General features: G+C 29.6%; 1 protein-coding gene across 2 annotated transcripts in view; it reads right to left on the bottom strand.

Annotated features, from left to right (window-relative positions):
- The window catches only part of LOC111638909 (ankyrin repeat domain-containing protein 13D-like), a 53,245-nt gene that overhangs the window by 10,201 nt on the left and 15,186 nt on the right, over window positions 1-27,858 (bottom strand). Inside the window, exons 2-5 of one of the 2 annotated variants that reach the window (XM_023384680.1) lie at window positions 16,737-16,872; window positions 12,845-12,969; window positions 12,576-12,621; window positions 8,948-10,345 (exon numbers count right to left, since the gene is read on the bottom strand). In XM_023384680.1, coding sequence (XP_023240448.1) covers window positions 10,314-10,345; window positions 12,576-12,621; window positions 12,845-12,969; window positions 16,737-16,872 — 339 coding nt within the window. In that variant the 3' untranslated portion in view covers window positions 8,948-10,313. Of the gene's footprint in view, window positions 1-8,947; window positions 10,346-12,575; window positions 12,622-12,844; window positions 12,970-16,736; window positions 16,873-27,858 lie in introns of those variants that run through there. The other variant, XM_023384679.1, reaches the window with a different exon arrangement.

Raw genomic sequence — 27,858 nt, 5'->3', positions numbered from 1 at the left:
TTTTTTTTTTTTTTTTTTGTTTAAGTTTCAAATTTTTTCCATAATTTCCAAACAAAATTCATTAGCATTTTTGGCATCATTAGCAATTTTTCTAATATTAACAATTATTTAATGAATTGCTTTTACATAAAACAGTGTTATGGTTTTACCTCAATATATTCGTATAGCACAATCTCAGTAATTCAGCCATTTGCTAGTTTGGCATTTCCAGTAATCTGACATTACTTGACTCTCAGATATTACTGGCTAAGATAAACAATCTTCCCACTAGTTCAAACTCCAGTCATCACTAAATGTGAATACCTTCCCACTAAATATGGCATGACATTGAGCCCAAGCTGGAACATTATATTAAAGATTGTTTGCTTTGTCAATTTTAGACTGTTCAATTTGACTGTTCTCCTTTCTTACTTGTTTATTTTCTATATGTTTTTGCTTAATACAATGTATCATGATCATGCAAATAAACAATTTTATTTACCAGTGATTAAACCATTGAATTCATCTTACTTTCAATATTCAGACAATCTTCTCAATCCAATGCTGTTACAGTACAGTACCATATATGTTGGATTACTGCAATTGTATTAATTTTACAGACTATCAGACTGTCCACATTGTAACTATTAAGTTAATTTCACAAAAATATTTAACTATTGAATCCTTCTATGACAATATAATCACAAAGCAAACCATTTTCAATAAAAATACCTTTAAAATTAAATATCATTTTCTAATAGTTCTATATTATTAGACTAACAATGAATGCCTCATATCAAATGGCACTGAAAGACATCTATCTATTTAATTTTAAATTATAAAAATATTTCAATAAAAAAAAATTAGATTTTTTAAAAATAGTCTGTTGACTACTACTTGACAGATTACTTTCTACCAGAAAGCAGAACATCAAGAATAGAATGTCACATGATCATTATAGAAAGTTTTTTTAAAAAATACTGTTGTAGAAGTGACATAATGCAGCTATTATTAAGATAACTGACATCATTTCTGATGCCATTGCAATGTAAGTACTGTCACTGAGCTGAATCTATTGTCATCTTGTGCATAAAGCCAATTTTATATATATTTCAAATTAAATAGACTATACTTTCTGTTAAAACAAAGAGCATCTAAACAAAATTTCATCTGGATTAGACAAAAACAGCAGGGATTATAATGAATATAATATACACACACACCCACACAAAGGCTATTATAATAATAACTATAATGGCTTTGAATAAATACAGTCAAAGCTGGTTATAAGGAACATGGATTTAATGAGCAAAATGCCACAATAATTTTAATTTACATGTATTTCTTTACATTTTCTCAGTTATAATGAGCATAATTCATAGATATATCAAGCAAATTTTCAGTAACCATGCTAACAAACATTCTTAATTGTTCAAGTAATAAGAAATGTGGTATCAAATTCTTGGAAAAAATAAAACTAAAAGAATACTTAGTTTTATGACCAATGAATAATTAATTTCATGATTTGCATGGATTACAGGCTATTTACCATTTAACATTCTTTTTGGAGACTGTTCCTCTCTTTGCTAACTAGCTTCCAGCTCTGCTCTGACAATTTACCTAATCAACACTACAACCGTAAAATTGCCATATATAGTAGTTAGAAATGAACCCTTCAATTTTATGATTTGTAGATAAAAAGATTAACTGAAATCAAGCATATTATTAATTAGTATTATCTTTAATTACAAAAAAATAAATTGTTTATTATTACATTGTAGCTTATATAACAATTACTGTATATTTCCATAGATAAGACGATAGTTGAATCATAAAAATGGCCCCCAAAATTCGGAGTTGTCTTATAGGACAGATACAAAAAAAATTAGAATGAAATTTATATAAATTAAAACCATTATAAAATAAAACGAATCACTGACCAATGTATTTAAAATCCTGCAAAATCCTCACAATCATCATCTAAGGCAAATAGCTCCTCAAGTACATCCTCACTTTTGTTGTTGAGAAGCTTGTCATATGAGTCCCATTCTATACCTAGAGAGTCAATTTCCACTTCGTCATCAGTATACCATAACAAATCGTTCTCAGTGCCATCCATAGCATTAGAAATCCCACACTTTTTGAAGGATTTGATCACTGTTTCCACTTTCGTTTTTTCTCATGATTTGATCATTAAATCACACAGCACATCAAGTACTGTGTGATTTTATGAATCAGCCCACAAATCTCCACCTTTTGTATATGACTTTTCACCACTCATCATCCAGTTATTCCATTGTTCACGCATGTGATCTTTGAATGGTTTAATCAGAGAGACATCTAAAGGTTTAGCATCAAAGTTAAACCACCCGGTATAACAGCAATTTTAGTATTGTTCAGTGCTAAGTGATTTTTAGTGTTCTCAGTTATATGACTGCAAAACATATCCCACACCAACAAACTGTGTTGATTTCGTAGAGCACTTGGTCGCCTGTGCTAAATCCACAATTTTACACCATTCTCATCCATCCACCCCTTTTCATGAAAATGTACAAAAATGCCTGGTGGTAAATTTTATTTTAGTAGTAGTAGTCTTCCTCTTGAAAATGACCATGGGTTTTAACTTTGTTCCATCTGCCATGCATGTTAATACTATTATACTGCGGTAACTTGGTTTTTTCATGGCCTGTACTTCTGACTTGAACAATTTTTACGCCTTTTGTTTCCACAGTTCTACTGTTTATTAAGTCAAAGTTCATTCGTGTTTCATCCATATTTCCAATATTAGATAATGGAAAGTTGTATTTTTGCGTCATACCAGTAACAAACTTTGAAAACTCGTAACTTTATGGTCAAGATCTTGTGGTAATTTCTGCACAATTTTTGTTTTCTGTCATATTAACAGATTTTTCTGTTCATGAAACAATTGCACCAACTTACTGTTGCTTTAAATTCTTTGTTCTGAATTGGCCCATGCCCACTTCAATGCATAAGCCCTAATCATGTTTCTTGTAACAACATAACAGCAATTCTGCCTCTGTTCTTGTACTCATTCTGCAACATTATTTTCTAAATCTGGTCAGTAAGCTATTCCTCTCATCATAGAACATTTTTTCATTAGCATTTTTTTAATAGCATCTTCATTCTTTCTCCAATCTCTTACCATCTTCTCTGTTATATAGAAAGCCCTTGCTGCAGCACAGTTTTTTGATTCTTTAGCCTGTTTATGACTTTTAACTTGAAGCCTCTTCATCTTTCCTTCTTTTCATTGGTTCCATGATTATGCCATTATGCCTACACTTTACAAATTTTACGCTGATTACAGTTATAGTACAAACTGTTTGAACACATGACACAACCTACAACGAAACTTGTTACAGGTACATGTGAGTTTGTGATCAGCATATGATTTTATAGGCAAAAACGTAACGATAATGAAGGAGGCTTTTCCTTTATGCATGCAACCACCAACTGCAACTGATCTTGAAAATTACTACAACTTATCGAAAAAGCTATCATATTATTTAGATATGCTATATGAGTTATGTAACAACAAAAACAATATGAGAACAAAATAAATATTAAAAGTTATGTTTATTGAGCTACTGAGGAAAAAATGGACAAACTGTAATTATTTACTAGTAGAGAGTAGAGTATGTCCACAAAATAGAATAGCCCATACGACGTTTCTGTGAATAGTCAAGGTCATTACCCGAATGCCTGAATCAGTGCAAATGTTTGCAACAATCGCAAGGCAGTGCTGCCGGATGCAAGAAAATAAAATTTGTTCATTCGAAAATTACGAATAGAACATAATTCCATATATGCTATACAGTATTATTATCCAGATTATGATTGCTGATCTAAACTAAATTCATAGGCCATTGATAGTTTGGGGGTTGTCTTATAGGACAGATATATGTTAAAACTATAAAACTTTGATGAAAATTTATAACTTGTATTATCTGCAGAAATTTATGGTAATAAAAATACAGTATAATGTAGTTACATAAGTTTTTTTGTTTTTTAAATCTATCAACTTATTTAAGATTAAAAGTTAAAAGATAGATTTCACTAATCATGGGTGTCCCCTACAAATTTGCACCTGTAGCAGCTGTCCGTTCTTTCCACAGTTACATCACTGCTCTTAATGGTTATAATGAGGAAATCTTGTCAGTCCCCTAGTGTTTGTTACAACCAAGTTTGACTGTATTACTATTAATTATAGTTATATTTATAAGCAATTTATTAATCATCAAACAAGCTATAGAAATTATGATACACAAATCCCCACTGAAATGGTACATTTATATATTAACAGTCCATATAATACAGTACACATTAACAACTATCTCATATGTAGGTAATTGCATAAGATTAATACATGAAGATAGTTCTATCAACTATATCTTTGATTAAAGCATAAAAAGTCAAATTATTAAATATTTATTTCACAGTTAACTTAGCAATTCATAACCAATAATGTAATTTGCAGATATTTTGATGTGATGTATTTTGATACTTTCCATATTTTATATNTGATAAATAAAAAAATGCAATAAAAATATATTTTAATTTAAATCAGTTATCATGTAATCTCCATGCCTGTATTTAATTAAGGCAATATTTCTAAAAGTTCCTACAAATTAAATTTAACTTTTTATTCTATTATTAACAATAAATCTTCATAATGTATTTTCTTAAAATGATCAATTCTTTCTATTAAAATTATGCAAAAAAATTCTACCCACTCATTTGTATGATTAGAAAATGTGCAGCAATTTTATGTGAACAAGAAAAATAAACTTGTGTATAAAGTTCTATTGTATAATGATATACCATCAATGTAGTCAGAACAAGTTTCATTTCAAACCAAGTCAGAACAAGCCATGATCAAAATGACAACACAAAAGAATAAAATTTGTGCAATAAGCTATATGAATACAAAAGTAATGTCATTGCCCATAAATGTACATTTAAACTATGCAAAACTTATAAGGACAAAGTAAAAAAAAATAATCTTATCAATGATAAGAGTAATTTCAATCAAAACAGTCAAAAACAATCAAGGAATTGACATCTTTCTGCCCATTAATTATCTGTTGTCAGAAATCTATAAAAGTAGATTGTGCCTAAATTGAATATTTGGATTTTACATCAGTTAACACAAAAGAACATGCCATTTTTCTATACTGCATGTGCTTCATACTGTCAAGATGTCTTTTAAACAGGATTACAAAAAATAAAAAGTGGCTTGTGTATAAAAAAAGATCACAGAACATCTTTTTTCCTGGAGCTTTCTGTTGTGGTGTGATTATTTTTACAGAAGATAGGGTGCAGGTCTATCATCCAAACCCCCAACCTAGAGGACCAGGTAATTTAAATATATTACCTTTGTAAAGTTTTTATTACCTGAAATTACTCTTGCAATATGAAATTTGTTTGGCTAATCCATTTGAATTTGAAAATTCGAACAGATTAGCTGAAAATGTCAATGGAATACATTCCACAAAAAAGAAAAAGAGAAGAAGACCCAAGTGAACTTGGTACAACGGAGTAAAGTTAGCATGTAGTGAAAATGGAATTAAAGAGGAATGGTGTATGGATAGAAAGAGATGAAGGGGTTCCTGGAGGTCGGAAGGCAATGTCAGATGCAATAAACCAAATATAGATAGATAGAACATCTTTTGGACATTTCACCTTCTGTATGCCCTGAATTTATTGTTAGTGGAACTGCAGGAGATATTATCTAACTTTTACTGAGCTACTAAATGAGATGAAAATTGATTTAGTAGCTCAACTGATAATTTCATATTTTGATAAGTTAGTAATTTGTGTTACTATGAACAACTGGACTAATTAAGCATAAGAAAATACTTAGCATTGTAGCTTAGCATGGGAAAATACAAGCAAGAAGACACACAATAACAAGGACACAAAATAATCTGCTGTAATTAGACAAGATCATAACATGCTCATGTTCACAGAACCTTGATTTCTCAAAATTCCATGCATTCTTTTCCACGAACAATTTTAATTTTTTTTTTTTTTTAAGGAAATTTCACAATGAAATCAAAGTGTAATAAAACAATTCCTTTAATATGAAAGACATTTACAAGCTTGTAGGCTATTGAGAAAGAGTAATTGCTAATTACTAAGATGACATTCTAAATTAAATAAAACATGTAAAATTCTCATGATAGCCTATGTATATATATATATCATGTTTTTCTATTGATTTTGAACAAATCCAATATCATTTTTATAAAAAATAAATAGAAATAAAATCCTTTGGTAATGATAATAATTAAAACTAGATTTTCAAGAATTTTATAATTTTGTGAGATCCGTGATTTTTACGCAGATGTCGGGGAAAAAAACCCTTTGTAAACAACTTCAATGAAAAAATATTCTTGGTGAGAATTATATCGGAGGTCACCAATTGTTTTCACAATTAGGTGGGAAAGTTGACACTTAGTTGATCGGAATGCACCGTTAGTGTCAACAGAAGTCAATCATGTGACTCCTTTCCCACAAAGAACGTATAAAAGCTCGAGCCCCCAGAAGCTCCGAGTGACCAAAGGAAGTTATACTTATTAAGGTGTGCATCTTGTCTCCATACACCGGACATTGCGACTGAAAGGACATTATCATATGACAGACAGCAACTTTGAACTTCCATCGCCATTCTACAGTTCATGTGCTGACTATGATTCATATGGCCCATTCAACGAACACATATTAGTCATATCCTCATAGAAGTATTTGCATTTTAGAGCTTTGTGAACTCTCTCTCTCGCAGTTAGAGCTGTAAGAGCAGTTAGAGCTGTAAAGAGTGGCCCTTTGTGAACTCTCTCTCTCGCAGTTAGAGCTGTAAGAGCAGTTAGAGCTGTAAAGAGTGGCCCTTTGTGTAGTTTACTTATATTTAACCGCATTTAACCTTAATATTGTTATCGCCTTATGTATCCTAGCTTAGCTATTCAATAAACGTTTTGTTATTTTGTTTAACCTGTCGTCTATCGTTGTACCTGACAACTTACCAATGTACTCCCCACTCAATTTGCCCTCCTAAGCCATTTGAAGATCAGAGATCGGGTTTTACCAACCTGTTGCAGCGTAAGTGNAATTATGAAAAATATAATCTTTTTACTATTTTTTTTTTTTATCATTCTAATTTAAGTGCACCGTAAAAATTTAATTATAGGTTCAAGTGCTGTGAGACAAAAAAGGTTGAAAAAACACTGTATTAAATGAAGAGTATTGATAAGGAAATCAAACTTAGCCCTTGCCTTACATAACTTAATTTTTATTTGCTGGATTATTAAAGGTGTGTTTTATTCGTAATATATTTATCCAGTTAGTTAGTTATATAAGTAACCGATGGCTACACTGGCCAAACAATATAAGAAACTGACCCTTAAGTTGAGTATTGATAAGCATTTTTTTATACAATTATGTGGGGGGAAATGTTCACACTGCTATATGAGAGTATCAATGTGGATTTCTTGGGAGTACCAGATTGCCACATTTATTAATACCCATTTGCAATTATGCAATTTTGGTTTGTTTTGACTTGAGTGAATATCATGGTGCTCATGCAGTCCTGGGACAATGGAAATGCCTGAAGAGAAAAAACTTTTTTGATAATATCCCTGCAGAAAATATTTGATATACTTCATCTCAACTGCAAATGTCACAAAACACTTTTTGAAGAATTACTTAATGCTGATGAAACATATGCATATAAATTACACAGCAGAATTCAAGAATTAATTCCAATTGAATACTGAAAATTAGTCAAATTTTTAAAGTGATATTTAAATACAATAGAAAGAAACAATTATTTCATGGAAAACAAAGCAACTTCCACAAGATGAAGTTAATTTACCATTACCGCCATGTATGGGCCAAAAATATTCCACATGATATCAGACAAAAACTTTCAACACAAATTTCAATGTAATGTTTGGATAAGTGTGATCAATGACCTACTAATCAGTCCATTCTTCCTGCCTGACCAGATGAATGGAATATTTTCAAAAATTTCTATCAATTTACCAATCTTGACAGAAAATGTACCACTTGTTTCACCAAAACAGTGGATATAATCAGATAGTTCTCTATTGTACTATATCAGAAGAGTTAAAATCTGGTTGTATGAAAATTATCTTCACAGATGGACTGATCAAAGAAAACTGGTCCTCTGGTCTCAGATCACCAGATTTAACATCTGTAAATTTTTATTTATGGGAACTTTAAAAGTTAAGGTTTACAGTATAGAAGTGACATCATTTTAATATTTAATGCAATAAATTAATAACTGAATTACAGACAGAGATTCAATAAAATTCTCAGGAAATTTATACTGTAATAAATTCCATTATACATCACTGCAAGCTTGTATTAATGTGCAAGGAAAACATTTTGAAATGCATTACTGAATCTAACAAACACAACACCTTATTAATCCCAGCAATATTTAATAAGAATAATAACATTTTCGACTGTTTTAAACAGCCTTCATCAGTTAAACTATTTCAAACTAAAAGAATGCTGAAAATAGAATACAAGCTTTTAAAAACTCAAATTCCAACGTAAAACACAGTCGCATAGTGCATATTATTCTTATTAAATATTGCTGGGATTAATAAGGTGTTGTGTTTGTTAGTTATACATTATCCAGTAAGTTCTTTATTTATTTATGCATTACTGAATCATTTGAAGATAGTAAATATGATATGAATACACATATAAGATAAACACATTCAATCTTGCAATTGAAAATCCAATGAAATGAAATACAGTGATACTCCAAACTTACGCGATAGGTGGGACCGAGCGATAACCGCGTAAGTTGAATTCACGTAAGTCAAGGTATAATTTTGCAATTTGTGTAAAATCCAAGTTGAATGTATGTAAGCTAATAAATGTTCTCGTTAATCTTATCTCATCTTTTGATTCGTTCACGGTTACAAGAAATCACCACATAGAGTCTCTCGAGTCTCTGTAGATATAACAAACACAGAAATAAATAACACAAAATAAATTGTAGCTATGTGTCAATTCCGCACGACAAGTCCGAACACATAAGCTGAACAACAGTGTGGGGGGAGTGAGTAATCAAGAGTTGCTTGGCACTCAAACAAAAGACGAATCAACAAGTTTTGAAAATCGCTTAACTCCGGGTTTGCATAAGTTGAGGTATTACTGTACTTAATATTTATTTATAATTATGCAAAAAAAAGAATTTCTAGTCAAACTTCATATATGTGACCTGTCCAAAAAGTAAACATACAATGGCTAGTATTCATTCAAAACATTTTTATTTGACTAAATGTCCACTATACCTTATTTACTGGTACGTGTGTTATTTTTCTAAGTAATTGTTGCCATTGTCCAAAAATTGTTAAGTCTGGGTACTAGCTTCTGTATCCCAGAGTCGCAGAATTCTACCACTTGCTGCCAGAACCACATTCCAACTTTATTTTAATCTCATCATTGTCATGGAAGTGTTGTCCTGTAAGATGTTTCTTCAGATAAAGAAACAGTCACTGGAAGCAGGATCTGGGATGTAGAGCAAGTGGTCAAAAACTTCCCACTTGAATTGTTCAAGTAGCATCACAGCTTCTTGAAATGACTTCAAGCAATTCTCATTGCAAGAACTTAGACATTCTGGAATGACTTCAAGCAATTCTCATTGCAAGAAACCAATTTGCACAAATTGCTTCCTCAATTCTTTGAAAAAAATTCATCAGAGATCACAGATAGCCTACCACTCCCATGTTTGTCATGAACATCACTCCTGCGTGGCACCACTTTCTTACATTTGGTCGATTCATAATGTTTCCATAAACAGAAACAATTTGATTGTGAATATCCACCAGATGCTCACCTTTTGCATTGAGAAAACATATGATGAAGTTCACTTCATATCTGGAGGAATTTTGAATTGGCACAGCCATTGTAAACATGTGCTACTTGAACCACACTTAATGTAACAATGACAAATGACTGCAAAAAGAATGCAAAAAGATTGAAGGTCAAATCGACTGCTGTCAACATACACACCAAAACATTAGCTTTCTGCTTATATGCAATGTATCTTAACTTTACAGGCACGGCTCAACATTTTCTTTTTATTTTCACTTATAGATGCTCTTGCTGTTTGGTGGGTAAATCTCAAAATATCATATGTACGAATACACACACACACACAGTGTACAACGATGTTCTTCTCCAATTATTAAAACCTTAGTAGTATTGATGAAATTTACAAAATTTATAGCCTGCATATATATCAGTAAGTTCAAAGTTGTTTTGCAGAAAACAATACATTAATGATGATTGGCAATGCATGGCTTGTAAGCTATATATAAAAACACAAATATCATCACTATACCATTGCAAAAATTATAAAAAGTATTATATTAGATCATTTAGAATCATCAAATAATGCCACATCACTATCTTTGCAAAAAATTATAAAAATCTGATAATATTAAAAATAGTATCATTCATTATGTCACTAACATTGCATTATATTGTCCCTTTCAATTTTTTTAGACTCACTTTATATTTTACATTTATTGTATTTATTGACAGAGCCAAGAAAAACTAACAAAATTTACAAATACAGTAGATTCTACTTAATTGGACTACTGGTTAATATATAACAGAAACAAATCAATGTATTTTATGTAAATTTGTGCCATTTACTTAGGATGGTGATATCGTAATCAAACAGCAAACTATAGATGGTGTACTGAACCTCTAGTTACATCACAATTATGCCAATTATCACTGTAGAATGGGTTTAAATAGAAAATAATGTTCTACAGATATTCTTCTCAAATTTGCTAGGTCTAAAAGAAGTTAGGTTGGAACAGAGACAAACCAATTGTAGTTATTGAACAAAATGTGACAAAATAATCAGAGATTTCAGAAGACCAAGAAATATGTGATTATGAAGGACTTAAGAAAGTGACTAAGCACAAATTACTGAATTGAGACAATATTTCATGCAAGAAAGGAATGAAAACAGTTCTTTATCTGCTTTAGACATATGTGATGATTTTGTTTAGTTACAGTCAAAAAAAAAAAAAAAAAGATGTCAGTAACTTGATAAATTTTTTCAAGATGTAATAAAAATAAACATTCTGTCTTTAATTTATTTATTTTTCAGTAAATGTCTCTCTATTTTATACATTATACCTGTTCATTAGACTACCATGAAAAATGTGTTTCTCTCAAGCTAATCAGAATAATATCTATATAATTGGGCCATGTGATCTATTCTCTAATACAGCAGATTCTGCTTGTTAGGCTATATATGAATTCTATCACTTTTTACTGGGCTCAATGTTTACCAAAGATAGCTCAAAGTGCATCTAGCTTCTCATTCATGGTATATAAAATCACTTTGTAAAAATATGTAATTAAATAAAAATTAAAATGTGTCTTACATAATTCCATTTTTTTTTTTAAATGTTTTAAATATAGTAAATTTGTATGTTATTTCTGGGCTCAATGTTTACCAAAGATAGCTCAAAGTGCATCTAGCTTCTCATTCATGGTATATAAAATCACTTTGTAAAATTATGTAATTAAATAAAAATTAAATTTAAATTTAAAAACTCACGCCAATATTTGTATAACTTATGGATACAAATTCACTGAGTTCAGCGTTAATAAAGTTTCTTTAGTATTAACACAAGCACTTTCGACGAATGTATAATCGTCGTCTTCAGGTGAAAAAAATAAAATTTTAACAAGACAAACGTGCAGGATATTCCAAAGGAACAAAATATTTAAAATTCAAACAGGCGTCCGGAAATTCCGTTAAGAACGTGCAAATAATTTTTTGATATGTTCGAATTTTTATATTTTACGATGTTTGCGGCGCATGCGTGGAAATGCTACCGCGTTGGCGATACGATGTTAGGTGCGTTTCGCTTTTTAGGCGCCGGTATAAGGCAATCCAACACCCCGGGTAGATCGAGGGTGGGAACATTGCACGCTTCTGAAGTAGCCGTGAGAAGTGCTTCCCAGATANTTTATTATTTAACAATAATCATTTTAATTAAATAGATAGTACTAAAAAATTAATTCTATATATTCTAAAATTTTATTTAAAAAATCATTTGCTTTCTTATACTTTAATTTTCATTCAGTGTTTAAAAATATACAAATCACCCAAATATTTCAAAAAACAAGATGTAAATAAACAATTCATTTGAAGCAACAGAGGAAAATAAACATGACAATGTTTTCTTCAAGCATCATGAAACCAGAAGTTGGGTGCTTAGCCAAAAACATTTACATGTTTGTTTTTTTTCTCTAATGTAATTAAGTAGTTTTGTTTAAGAATATAATTTGTATTATATTTTAGTACACAATTTGTTTTAAGCATTACTAAAAACTAAACATTAATATTTAGTTTTTTTTATTAATGCTTTTGTCTTTATAAAAAAATAATGAAAATACAAAAATAATCTCACTCTTAGATTGTATAATTATTATAAGATTGTGTTAAATATGCGCGATTACATATGAACATAACATTTAATCATATTCCTATTTTATAATGAAAAACTTACCCCAACTAGTAAATTCCCATTTCATTTCTACATAAAAGTCAGGAGTCTGTAAATAGAATTTATTTCTTCTTTAAATAACTTTTGAAATAAATTCAAGCACAAAACATAAATCAAAATAAATACTTATTAAATTTAATTAAAATTTTAATACTTTTATATGTTGCTTCAAATATAATTAATATATTTTGTATTTCTACTATATTAAATATTAATTTTGTTTTATTATATATATATTTTATATTAAATAGATTCATAAACTCTTTTCCTACATCACGAATCCTTTTGAGTAGTTCCGGTATGCCACCAACTCTGCTGCTATACCTTTGTAGATCTCTGGTTTCTAAAACAACTTGTAATAATTCAGGATCACTAGTACTTACTGCTTCATGTACAACTATAAAAAATAAAATATATATGTATATTTATTTATTTATTATATTTACTATCAATTCTGTTCAAACACTAAGGTATATATTAAACATTATATATTAAATTATTCACATCATTTATTGCAAGATACTTACTGTATAAAAACTATTAACAAACAATAAAGTGAGAGCAAAACCCTGGAAGTATATAGAATATTGGTTGAGGATCCATGATTTAGACTTGCTAAGAACTATTTAGGGACTACTAATCATACACACCCTTGGTGCAAGGATTAAGGAGCACAAATAAAACAGTGAAAGGGGATGCTCAATACTACTTTGGTGACATTTCCTTCTGTTCCAGATATAAAAATGCATTGCAAAGGGTGAATTAATATGTTCCATTAATAACATAATAGATTTTAAAAAACATGAAATTGATAAAGATATATAAATTGGCTATAAGATCTAAGTGCATCAAATTTTGAGATGCCAATAAAGTGGGTGATTGTTAACCAAACTGTTCAATTAACTAAACACTTTCGCGAAAGATTTTTATGTTTGGACAACGAACACATGATCAGATAACGAACACCTCACAGAACAAATACAAGAAGAAGCAACGTAAAATAATGAATACCGATTGGTCTTCCCTTGTCTTCAGGAAACAATTCAAAACTTTTCGGAGCGCAGAAAACGTCAACATTGACGCTCAACCCAGTATATACTGATCGGATAGTATTCCTCCGAACTTTGAAACTCTCCCTTGTAATTCCAGTCTTTTATTTTTCTAACAGAAAGAATTCTTTTATAGTATTCACGAGACTGTCAGGTGGACACTTGTTAAGTTTTGCGTCAATTTTTATTTTCGAAAGGTGAGAGTATAATAGCAAAGGTAGAGAGTGGGCAGTATGGCTTGAACATGTCTACAGTAGGCCGCAGTTCAATCTTATCTAAGAAAGATACAGTATAATCAAGAAGACTCAAGCAGCTAAAGGAGTAACAAAAATAATATCTGAGAAATAAAGAGCATTGAAGAGCTCAAAATGGAACCTGAAACTGATCTGATGACAGAATAACATCAAGAACTCTTGAATGAAGAACACCAAGAAATTCGGCAAATTATGTTTTCTTCTGAAAAAGAAGATTAATGCTGACATCTGCTATTAAAGACCTTTTGAAGAAGTGGGAGGATGTCAGAACAATGGTCTTAGAATGACATCCAAACCAGGTTGAGGTTAATAGGCTTAGGGATCTCTACAATGCTATTAATTACTTCTGAAAAATCCTGAAGAGAGAAAAGCAATTGACATTGGACAGATTCTTTAACCCCTACAAATGGAAAAACATAACTGATAAAAATGCAAGACTGTGTATATATGTATTTTTATTATTACATATAAATAAATATAGTAAGAAAGTACATATTTTTTATTTTTTGGGTTCTCCATAACGAATTAATCAAATTCCCATAAAAACCTATGGTAAATCAATAATCAATTAATGAACAATTCGGATAGCGAACAAAGTCTTGGAATGGATTATGTTCATTAACTGATCACCCACTGTATTTCTAATGCTTGGAAGTCCCTCTATGAGAGCCAATGACCTCTAACTTTCTATTATTCTAATGGATGAATAATGGGGTACTTTAATTGTGCCATATAGTTTTATTTCTTCAAAACGAATGATGAACTTTTACAAATATTAACATCACAATTAATTCTTCATGACTTGTTAATTATATTACTTTATATTTTTAATTATGAGTTTTAATCTAAGTAATTTTATTGTATTTTGTATGCTCTGGTTTAAATGTTTTATTCATTTCTATTTGAACAGTTTGAATTTGTAAACATGCTATTCTATTTCATGTTCTGCAAATGTTAATTTTATAATTTTTATAATGGTCTAGTCCAGATTCAGTTCCTTTTATACATTATGGCCTGATGATGGTCATTGAATATAGCCAACTAGTTCTCTGGACTATGGAAACACTGTTTCAGTGTAAATTTAGTTATTCAACTCTGACATTTTACATATCCAGAACTTTAATGCTAACGTTTTTGGCTATATTGTTGATGATGAATGATGATGCTAGTACACTATACCATTCACAGATGCTAGTACACTATAAGTGGTTCTCTGTTACATCAAACAATATGTCAATGCAATATCACCAAATTTAATATCCATGTGACATTGGCATAATATTGCAGTCTCATCATACTTTACTTCTCTTTGACCAAACAGAGTTGATTAATTTTATAAAACTAAAGATTTTAAATTTACATATGTATTTAAACACATGGTATTTTTTATTTTATTTCAGCATTTCATATGGTTACTAAACATTTAAAACTAAAGCATTTTAATTTCATTACTATTGTATAATACAAAATGCAAAAAAGTTTAATATTTATATATTTCATAATTGTAACTATAATTTTATTTTTAAATGGTACATTTTCTTTCATTCATACTTTTCTATTTTTACTTTTTCAGCTGTTGTTATGTATACATAACAAGGAAAAGTATTGGAATCATGTCAAATTTGACCTTCTGAGTTTTTGCAAATCTTTACATTTTGAGATCTCCTGAATCCAAAAAATAAAAATTGCACAAAATCCCTGTGTATGTGTGTGTGTTTCCTTTAATATGGAGTAAAATTAAGAAATAAAATTTTGAATGATAGCTTGTATATAAGGGGCATTGAAGCTATCAAATTTTGGTGGTAAAGGTGAAGGGGTGAAGAGATGATGTGTAGTCACGTGTCATATCTCAAGAGGGGTAGCACTAAATAAAGATTTTATTCGTTATTAACATTTAAAAATCTTTATAAAACTCATCCATACCCTCAAAATTAAGTTTTTTCTATTTTATAGAAAATATAAATTAAAAATATAAAAAATTAAAAATAAAAAAAGTTAAAAATAAAAAAAGTTTGTTTTTAAGAAATATCTGTNTTATTGTAATTTAACATACTGTATTGTAGTGCTTAATAAACAGTGTTGTGACTAATTATTTATTGCTATTTCAAACAAATTTGTAAATGTTTCAATCCACACCTCTTGGAAAGTTTAAGTTTATGAATCTTTTATGTTTCCATTAGTTTATCAAAAAAAATAATTGCTATCAAGTGAGGTTGGCTTTTTTGCCATTTGGATTAACTGGTCAGAATTTCAAATTACTGAAATTTGAATTAGCAAGGTTCTACTATATATTTGTTTAATATAAAAATTTTCCAATTATTTCTTTCTTTATTTCATAATAAATATAATTAGAAACTTGTTGCCAAAACTACATTATTTTAGAAAGTTACAAGAACATTACCAATATTCATTAGTTTTATTTGTTTTTAATGGAGAGAGAAATTATAATAGTCATGGAATCAATTCAAATACTTTACTTATTGGAAAAAAAATGTACTGACTGTCTAACATATTTAAATTTCTGAACCAGTACTATAAAATAAACCTTCCTAAAGTGATTTATTGAAACAAATAGCACTCAATTGACACTCAAGGATATCATTTTAACTTTATATGTAGAATTATAACACATTCAATTAGTTAAGTGTAAGATATGAAACAATTGATGTGATAGAAATCATAAACTAAAAACTTTAAAAAATAGTTGTATTGTAATAAATGCAACTGTGTAACAAATTTTCATAAATTACAGTTGTAAATAAAAAAAGTTTGTTTTTAAGAAATATCTGTTAATTTTAATTTAAAATAGTTGCCTTACAAGAGAAAAAGTTAAGTAATTAAAAAATAAATAAAAGAAATACCTGTGAAACCTTCTTTATTTTCTGTATTTACATTTGCATGATGCCTCAGAAGGACACGGGTGGATTCTAAATGGCCTAATGTCACTGCCAACATTAAAGGAGTTCTACCTCTTGGATCTTTAAGTTCAATGTCATGCTAAAAAAATCCAATAAATATTAAATTAAATAAAGGACCATCAAAAAGATAATAATAATTCTTTAAATAGAAAACTGCTTATTAATATTTTTAATAAATTAACAATATAGCATTGTAGTAATTAAATTATTATTTTTACAATGTACAATCAACCTGATATATGTTATTTAATTAAATGATACAGCTAGATTCTTTTCAGACTACAATAACATTAATTAAATATTAAGTAATTTAGCTAGAGGTGAGTAATTAAGCAGCTATCTTATTAAATTTAATAATCAAAAATAAAGAAATTTAATGTAATGGAAGAAAAGATGGACCTGGAGAGGAACTTGAACCCTCAATTCCTAATTACCATGCAGATAAAATACCTGGACCTCGACCAACCTTTTCTTCCAGACTAATAAATTTAATTTAGCTATAACCATTCTTATAACTTATCGCACTGACTGGAAACAGTTATATACTCACAGCCAACTTAAGCTTTTACCCCAACACAATACATATATAATTACATATACAAATTAATATGCAATATTAATTTATTTCTGATCATTAAATTTAACAAGAGATGGCAGCTTAACTGCGTACCTCTAACCAAATTGCTGTATACAAATCTAGCTGTATCATTTGATTAATTATAATTTTATTTTGTAAATAAAAATAATTAATTTTATAAACAGACATTAAATGTATTATTTTCTGCATTTTTTCTTAGGGTTAAGTATATCCTTTGATAATATCTAAAATTGTAAAATGTTTGCAATTTACTTTAAACAAATTAAAAAATATATTTTCTTGTTATCCTTGTACCCCTACTTATGTAATCCAAGTTTGTCAATTCTGCAAAAAACTGACTAATAGCACATCCTGACATAATTAAATGGATTACTTCATATATTAACACCACACACAAATAATCATAAAATTTTGATATAGAGACAAGTTGGTGAAAAGATGATGATAAACATGTCATATGCTTATGAATTCCAACTAAATTCCATTAAACTAACACATTTCATGCATTTTATCTTCAGTAATTTATTGTTTGCCACAGTAACATTTTCAGATGTATTTAACACCTATCATCTGGCAACCACAAATAAAATCACATAATTCTAATTCCAAAAAAAAAAATATATTCCAAAGACTTAAACTTAACATTTAAGTTTAAGCTTTTAGAATGTTATGTTCTTGTAAAAACTAGCAATTATCAAAGATACATTAAAATTTAACCATCTTTTGTGTAAAATAAGAAATACAAAAATTTCTTATTTTACACAAAATTTTTCATTTTATCTTTGCCATACAATTCAATAGAAAAATGAAAATTGGAAAGCAGCACAATGATATCAATATTCAAATATTGTAGAAACCATAAATAAAATTAAAAAAATATAGATGTATGGTACATTGCAATTATTTTTGAATTAAGCAGATATATAGTCAATGTTAGAAACATGATTTTATCATAATTTAATACAAAAGTAAAATAGTATATGATATAAATGACAAAATATTTGCCATTTCCAATAGTAAAATTAACTATACTCTATACTGTTTAAACTAAAAAAAAACTAAATTCATTTACAACTGTTTTTTTTTTTTTGTTTTTAAAACTTTCAAGTGTAATTCAAACTACAATTTAAAAAGGTTCATCAATCACAGTAACAATCGGTAATGTGATTGTTACTGTGTTGATGTAAAGTACTGTATGACATTAACTCTGTCACAGAATACACCTATACTGAAGAGGGATAAGTGCAAACTCCGATCTGAAATGCATATAACTAAAAAAAATCTATGAATTAAAATTGTCTTCTGAATAGTTCTTGACATCTGGTGATGTCAGATTAGGACATAATAAATTTGTCTATTTGCCTATAAAACCCTTTTTAGTAACTACTATAAAGGGTTTTATAGGCAAATAAACAAATTTAATTTACCAAATTAATTAGAAAATATTTAAATCTATTGAATACAGGCACTCCTCACTTAAGAACCTACCTATTAACAACTACTTTGACTTATGAGCAGCTTTCATAAGTCTCTTTCTCAGTCTTGGAAATACCCTTTCTTACAAGTTAGTCTTAGTCTCATTCCCACAGTCATCAGTTTTCACTACATGAAGTGTTCACAATCTCCAAAACTACACATTTTATTTATAAATTTGTACTTTATTGCACACTCCATAGTAAAGGATGCCAGTAAAAAGAAAGAGCCAAGAATCAAAGAAAGGCTATTGAGTTGAGTTTGATATTGAGTTAGATCTTGAGTTGAGAATGATTATTACAAATGACAATGAAGCTGGTCAAAAACTTAAAGCAATAGCATGTGACTTGGAGATAGGGCATTTGATTGTTCTGACGATCTTGAAAGATTAAGTTAGTGTGAAAGATGTAGTGAAAGATTTTACAGGATTTAAAGCCAAAAAACTAGACAGTAAAGGCCTCATTTATGAAATGGAGAAATTACTGGTGATTTGGTTTGAAGACCAGATACAAAACACAATGCCAATGATCCTTTTAATAACTCAAGCCAAAGCATGCAGTATCTTTGAGATTTTGAAGAAGTGAGAGGGGGGACTGATGGAAACATTTATGGCAAGCCATGGATGGTTTCAACAATTTTCTCAGAGATTCAACTTGCATAATCGAAGTATCAACAGTAAGCAGCAAGTGTGAATGTAGAAGCAGTGAAAAAAATTTGTTGACTATTTTGATAAAATTATTGAGAAACTTCAATGGTATTCAATAAAATCTGGTGGTTACCACCAAAACAAAACTTCAGTGTGAATGAAACAGGACTTTTTTGGAAAAAAATGCTTGAGAGGTCCTACATACACAGAGAAGCTAAAAACAATGCTCAGTTTCAAGGTTTAAAGTGCTTATTTTTTTATGAATGAACTTTAATTTTTTGGGTATATCATTTTTATAATTTTTGCTGATTGTATTTTTATGTATGTAAGAGATGCAAATTAAAACAAGTTGGAGTTTTCCTTAAACATTTTCTTTATCCATAATTAATAAAACTGATTAAGATCCTCATTTATTGAACAATTCACTTAATAACAAAGTCATACAAATGGAACTTAGTCATTAAGTGAGGAGTGTCTGTATTTTAAACAAACTGATGACTGACTAGCTTATATTAAAAAAGCAATTTTTTATAACCATATTAGACAAATATATTCTTTTAATAAAATTGCATTTTATAAAAGTATTTAAGTAAACTTTCATAGGAATTATAACTATATTAAATTTGTTAATTCTACAGCTGGAACTATTTTCTAAATATTAAAATTCACACCTTCCTCTCACTTTCCTGAATTCACTGATTAAAAACAAAGGTTTTCAGATATCTTCAGTAACTTGCATCCGGTTAGGAGATTCTATATGGAACATCTGTATCTTTTTATTCAGTTTATAGTTCTGTAGTTTTTAATGTTGGAAAGTGAAAGGAAGGTATGAATTTTAGTATTTACTATATTAAATAAAGTATATTTCAAAAAATTCATATTACTTAACATTTATTTTTAACATCTATTTGTTAAAAAATAGATAAGTTATTTGAAATAATAAATAATAAAGATTACAATGATTAGATAAATGCTAAGATAATAATTTAAAATTGTTTTGTATTTTAATTTAAAATAATTTTATTTAATTTAATAATTTATTCAGAATTTATAAGACTTAAGCAATTATGAAACTATACATTTGACATATCATAATTCAATTTTATTTTCTTAATTTAAAAATGATTTAATTATATTTAAATATAAAAATTTTATATTATCTTTTTAATATTCTTTCAATTTCCCTTAAACAGTAAACTACATTAAGTAAAATAATCAAACATTGCCAGATATCTTTTGAGATATCTTGAGATTTTGGTCTTTATAGTCTAAAAATTAATTAGTTTTGACATTTCATCTACAAAGAAAGTTCATCTAAACATGAGAATTTTAATAATTAGAAATTTAAATCAACTCCAGTTATTAAAATTCTCACATACAGCAGCAAGAATAACAGCAAATCTAGATCTAAAATTTTATTGAATATTAAAGGCAAAGGAAAGATCTAGAAGAGAGCTTTTCACTTAAAAATGATATGTAACAGAAACAAACAAGTAATTGTTACAGTAACATATGATTTGTGATTTACAATTCAAGTTTATATTTAAATAGATAAACTGTGAAGATGGCAAATGTATAGTAAGTTTAGAAAAACATTAAGTGAAGGTTTGACTTCTTGAAGGAAGCTGGATTCTCATTTTGGTTAATGTATAATGTGGTAATTTTATGATTTTAGATAGAAATAAAATAATTAAAAAATAGAACAAATAAATATTTTGGATAACTGATCAATATACAGAATAAGTTTTAGCATACATTCCTGTTGTTTACATTATGATCTGTCTTTTTGCTGAAGTTAAATTTTATAAGAAATTGTTAGACCTAAGTATTTTTGATTTTTAGAAATTATAAAATTTGATTTAAATAATAATAGATGGATGGATTAAATGATGGATTTACTAACACCTTTATGATGATTCCAGCATATAAATATTTAATAATTACAAATGTTTTAGGAATTCATTGGGTAACAAGCAAAATATTTTTGTTTAACTGTTTGCTGGAATTATAAAGGTGTCAGTAAATCCATTTACCAACAGTTTCAATTGTTTATATTTAGCTAATAACAATTTAGTTTAAATATAATAAGTTGCTGCATTTTGAACATAGATTCATTTAGCTAATCAAATTACAAAATCAACTATTACATAATTAACAATATTTATTTGGAAAAAAGTAGAGTTTATAAAACAAATTTATGAAAGCTGAAACTATGATTCAATTTATATTTATTTTGTTAAATTATACATGGTGATTCTAAATGAATGGAACAACCTTGCGTAATAAATACAAAGAAGCTATTTATTATAGAAAAACATGTGAGCCATCAATCGATAAAAGTTATTTGCATCATAAAAATTTACAGACACTATGTGAGAACCAAATTTCACATGACATAGAATCCATACATATGAACATGGGCCAGCATGTTCATATCTATGGATTGGATGGAAGTAGGATAGTAGCATTACGTTGTCTTAACTCTGTCAGAGGTGGTACATAAACAGGATCCTTCACATACATACACAGAAAAAAAATCACATAGCACATATGCTTTCTCCTGAATGCTCAGTTGTTTATAACAGCAGCACCCCTTATCATGAGAAAAATGTACAAGCATGTACAACAAGTACTGATGTAAACTTAGAGAATTTTTTCTAGCCATTGATGGCTCACATATTTTCTATAATAAATGTAGTTTGCATATTAATTACACACAGTTGTTCCATTCATTTAGAATCACCCTGTATATTTCTAAACAATCATTTTTATACTATTGTTTTAGAGATATAAACAAAAAATATCAACATAGGCATGATTTATTGGCACTATTAAAAAATTTTGTATGGAAAAGAAGTTACCATATACATATAAAATTACAAAAATAATTACATAATTAAAAGATTAAATGTAATAACTAATTTTTAAAAAAAATTAGAACTGGGAAATATTTTTATGATCATTTCTATTATTTCTCTCAATAAAAACCATTATTGATTCATTTTCCTGTAATAAAATATTTATTATGGGAAAATTCTAAGTCTATAAACACAAAAACATTTCACAAAGCAGCAAAATTAGTTTTTTCTATTAATCTATAAGTTTTAAAGTTTATCAACTAGATGTTTATTATGTTATTTTAAAAAATTATGAATTCAAATAGAAATTGATATAAAATTTAGAAATTCATATATATACAATTTTAAAAAATGTTCATAAATATATTATTATTTTAATCAACATTATGCTGTGTTTATTCTATAAGTCATGAAATTTGGCAAAACTACAATATCACATAAAAATAAACAGTAGTAGTAGTACAATTTTAATCCAAATCACTTTTAACAAAAATAAATATTTATTTTTTATTGAAAAAGTTTGTATTTTATTATTATTATTATTATTAAAAAAAACAATATTAATTTAATAAAGTAACTACCATAATTAAAGAAACTAAAATAGTCTGTAAGTCAATAATATTTTCAATTCTTTATTGAATTATCTTCAATTTAAAAAATATTTAGAACAATGACTTTACAAACAATTTAAAATTTCAATATAATACAATACAATTTATGCTTTCAGACAATAACATAGTCAGATAATAAATTTTGAATATCATTCTAAAAAAAATTTTATAACTTAAAATTAATTTCATATTTCAAAATAAGTATATATGAATTACAAAAAAATAAAAAAGGAAAATAATAATTTCAAAATTCATACATTTTTTTAAAATTTGTTTTAAAAATCAAATCAGCGCATTATTAAAATCTGTTTTATTTATACTGTACCGGTTGATCACATAAAAAAATTTTAAAATGTGTATCTTTTTAAATGTAATAAAAATACCATCTTTTTTTAAGACAGAACTTTCATTTGTTTGCTTGTCCAAATATTGTTTATCCTCATTTAAGGCTACTCTATGATTTCATAGATTTTTGTCTTTATAAAAAGCAAATTTAAGAATTATTATTACACTAAAATCTATTTAAGAAAATCTTTTGTACACAAATTCAATTGATCTCAATCTCTTTTAATTATGGAATAAAAAGATAACAATTATCTTGTACTTTGGATAAATATTTATGTCTACAAGATAAAGCAACCTTAAGTTAAGACAGAGATTAATTGCTATTTTAATAACATAATTAACTTAATGAAATAAACAGTATAATGCTTTGATAAAATTAAAATTCTAGTATTCATAAATAAAATATCACTCAAATGCTTTCAAATCAGTGATTCCTTGCTAGAAACATCTTATGAGATATTACTAATGATGAGTTAGTTCATTCCATAATGGTACTGTACTGTTTATTTCATTATAGACACAGAAAAAAGTCGCACGGGCTAGGTCTGGTGAATACGGAGGGTGGGGAACGACAGGCCATCCCCGAGAGGCCAAACAGTGGGTCACTCGTAAGGCCATGTGTGTGGGGGCATTGTCATGATGAAGGAACCAGTCACCTGCTCACCAGAGTTCTGGGCATTTTTTTCACAGATCCTCTTGTAGACATCTTAACACTTTTTTAGCAGATTTTTTCAACGTTTTCATTGTTTCAAGATGTTGAAGGATGCCCAGAACTTCACAGGCAGAACAAAATAACAATAAGAGAAACACAACACTACGCTCAAACGTAAACCTACAAACTGACACATTTGCACAGCTGTTTCGTGAAGGTCTCTACTAACCCCATGTAACGGGAGAACTCTCTACTACGTCTACAAATGGCAGCGTACTCTCAGTTCGGTTTTTTTGGGGTCTCCCCTCGTATTATTCTGTGGGAATATCATAAGATAACACGTATTATTATTTTTCTTTAATCATGTCTTTCAAATATTTTTAATAAAAGTACTTTTATATAATGTGTAGCTAATTTGAATAATTAGGATAACTTCATCAAAGTTAAACTTATAGAAAAGTTTAACTTTGAGGAAGTTTATCTTATACTGATTAAAAACACGAAAAACCAGATAGCTGAGGTAATAGTCACTAGCCTATTACTGAGTTTGAATCCAGCTTGAAAAGATATTTTCATTGATGAGTTGATCTAGGAATGTCAGACACTATCCCATTGCCTTATAAGTGTGGGTAGCCTGAGGTAGGACGAAGTCGTACCTCGTTTTGATAGGCAACAGTTGGGTGAGAACTGCCCACTGGTCAGTGGATGGCTTGGATAATGTTTTCTCTATCCCGTAAAGTCGGGATTCTTTTGTCAGGTCGAGTGGAGGAGGTGAGAGGGGTCGTCGGTAAAGCGTGAACGATACTCGAAATAAAGACGACTTTTTAATAAACAAACAAACATTTATTTAGACAACATAATCCTAACATACAAAGACTACCTACTTGCGCGTTATTCGAAGGGACCGCGCCGAGAGAGAGTGTACAATATTGGGTCATACCTCGGATTAATTTCGGTCTATTTCTTGGATTGAAGGTTTTGCTCGGGTCGAGGATCTTGATCGGGTAGGCTTCAGATTGTATCTCGGGATCGTCCCAGGGTTCGTCGGCGAGCCAGTCAGCGTGACGTCCTGGATCGCTTTAGGCGGAGTCGACCCCCCTTCCGTGCGGTACCTGGTCTTTATACCTTCGGGTCTCGTGGTCGGGTTTCACCAATCGTAGATTTTTTTGAAAGATGTCCGGGTGATTCAGTTTCAGGTTCCGTTGTGAGAGGAAGTTACTCCGGGGCACGGAAGGATAGATTTCCTCCCAGGGAAAATTTTAACACAAAGAAAAACGGAGAGTTTCGTTGTTAACAATAATTGATCGTTTAATATCGAACATTTAATTTTTATTAACTCGTTCTATTTCTCACATTAGCCTTACTGAACCTACAGTGAGCATGTAAAGAACACTGACCCCATATGGAAGAATATACAAAATGCTATGGCTTTAATGCAATGGGCCCTGGATAAGAAAGTTCAAGTTGATGGAAAAACCTGGTAATCATTAAAAGTTGGGTAGACAAGCATACAATTCAATTAATGGAGCAATGCTATATATCTTTTTTCATGCAAGGTTAGTATAATTAATGTCCATACTTTGTGGTGTTAGATGATAGATGGACCAATTTTAGACAAGTATGATACTACCTTTCTTATCCAACTAGGATAAGAAAAATAGCTGATTCTAGGTAACATTGAGAAGGACTTTACCTTTCTTCTAGATAAAGTCCTTCCCAACTTTACCTAAAAGAATCATTGATACATGAGATTAGTTGAAGAATAGGCAGGGAGTAGCCACAATTAAACAGTTAATGTTATAATGTCTTCTGTTTCAATGTAATTTATTTATGATTTTTTAATTTTACTTCACTATGATAATTTGCTGTATAATTTTAAATTTGAAACTGTACAGACATACAGATGTTCTCTCTTATAAAAGTATTCATTCTAATGTATTTGCTAATGATAAAATATAGCTTATGATGTTCTTATAAAAAAACATAAATGTTACCAAATAAAACTTTATTTTGATTTCCAGAATTAAGAATTTCTTTCCTCATCCATTTAGATTTAGTACAAGTATTCAAATAGTATTTACATCACAAAATAAGCCATCAATATTATGAGCATTTGAAGAAAACAATATTTCTATAAAATACAAAATTTCTGATAATAATAAAAATAACTTAAAAGAAAATATTTTACCAAATCATTGAGTGAAGTTTTTTTCATTATAGACACAGAAAAAAGTCGCACGGGCTAGGTCTGGTGAATACGGAGGGTGGGGAACGACAGGCCATCCCCGAGAGGCCAAACAGTGGGTCACTCGTAAGGCCGTGTGTGTGGGGGCATTGTCATGATGAAGGAACCAGTCACCTGCTCACCAGAGTTCTGGGCATTTTTTTCACAGATCCTCTTGTAGACATCTTAACACTTTTTTAGCAGATTTTTTCAACGTTTTCATTGTTTCAAGATGTTGAAGGATGCCCAGAACTTCACAGGCAGAACAAAATAACAATAAGAGAAACACAACACTACGCTCAAACGTAAACCTACAAACTGACACATTTGCACAGCTGTTTCGTGAAGGTCTCTACTAACCCCATGTAACGGGAGAACTCTCTACTACGTCTACAAATGGCAGCGTACTCTCAGTTCGGTTTTTTTGGGGTCTCCCCTCGTATTATTCTGTGGGAATATCATAAGATAACACGTATTATTATTTTTCTTTAATCATGTCTTTCAAATATTTTTAATAAAAGTACTTTTATATAATGTGTAGCTAATTTGAATAATTAGGATAACTTCATCAAAGTTAAACTTATAGAAAAGTTTAACTTTGAGGAAGTTTATCTTATACTGATTAAAAACACGAAAAACCAGATAGCTGAGGTAATAGTCACTAGCCTATTACTGAGTTTGAATCCAGCTTGAAAAGATATTTTCATTGATGAGTTGATCTAGGAATGTCAGACACTATCCCATTGCCTTATAAGTGTGGGTAGCCTGAGGTAGGACGAAGTCGTACCTCGTTTTGATAGGCAACAGTTGGGTGAGAACTGCCCACTGGTCAGTGGATGGCTTGGATAATGTTTTCTCTATCCCGTAAAGTTGGGATTCTTTTGTCAGGTCGAGTGGAGGAGGTGAGAGGGGTCGTCAGTAAAGCATGAACGATACTCGAAATAAAGACGACTTTTTAATAAACAAACAAACATTTATTTAGACAACATAATCCTAACATACAAAGACTACCTACTTGTGCGTTATTCGAAGGGACCGCGCCGAGAGAGAGTGTACAATATTGGGTCATACCTCTGATTAATTTCGGTCTATTTCTTGGATTGAAGGTTTTGCTCGGGTCGAGGATCTTGATCGGGTAGGCTTCGGGTCGTATCTCGGGATCGTCCCAGGGTTCGTCGGCGAGCCAGTCAGCGTGACGTCCTGGATCGCTTTAGGCGGAGTCGACCCCCCTTCCGTGCGGTACCTGGTCTTTATACCTTCGGGTCTCGTAGTCGGGTTTCACCAATCGTAGATTTTTTTGAAAGATGTCCGGGTGATTCAGTTTCGGGTTCCGTTGTGAGAGGAAGTTACTCCGGGGCACGGAAGGATAGATTTCCTCCCAGGGAAAATTTTAACACAAAGAAAAACGGAGAGTTTCGTTGTTAACAATAATTGATCGTTTAATATCGAACATTTAATTTTTATTAACTCGTTCTATTTCTCACATTAGCCTTACTGAACCTACAGTGAGCATGTAAAGAACACTGACCCCATATGGAAGAATATACAAAATGCTATGGCTTTAATGCAATGGGCCCTGGATAAGAAAGTTCAAGTTGATGGAAAAACCTGGTAATCATTAAAAGTTGGGTAGACAAGCATACAATTCAATTAATGGA

This window comes from Centruroides sculpturatus, unplaced genomic scaffold, assembly GCF_000671375.1.
Source record: "Centruroides sculpturatus isolate CEXI.00-Female unplaced genomic scaffold, Cexi_2.0 scaffold1277, whole genome shotgun sequence".
In the NCBI taxonomy this organism is placed as follows: Eukaryota; Metazoa; Arthropoda; class Arachnida; order Scorpiones; family Buthidae; genus Centruroides; species Centruroides sculpturatus.
Note: the sequence above shows the minus strand (reverse complement) of the source record. Positions and strands in the feature narration are given on the sequence as shown.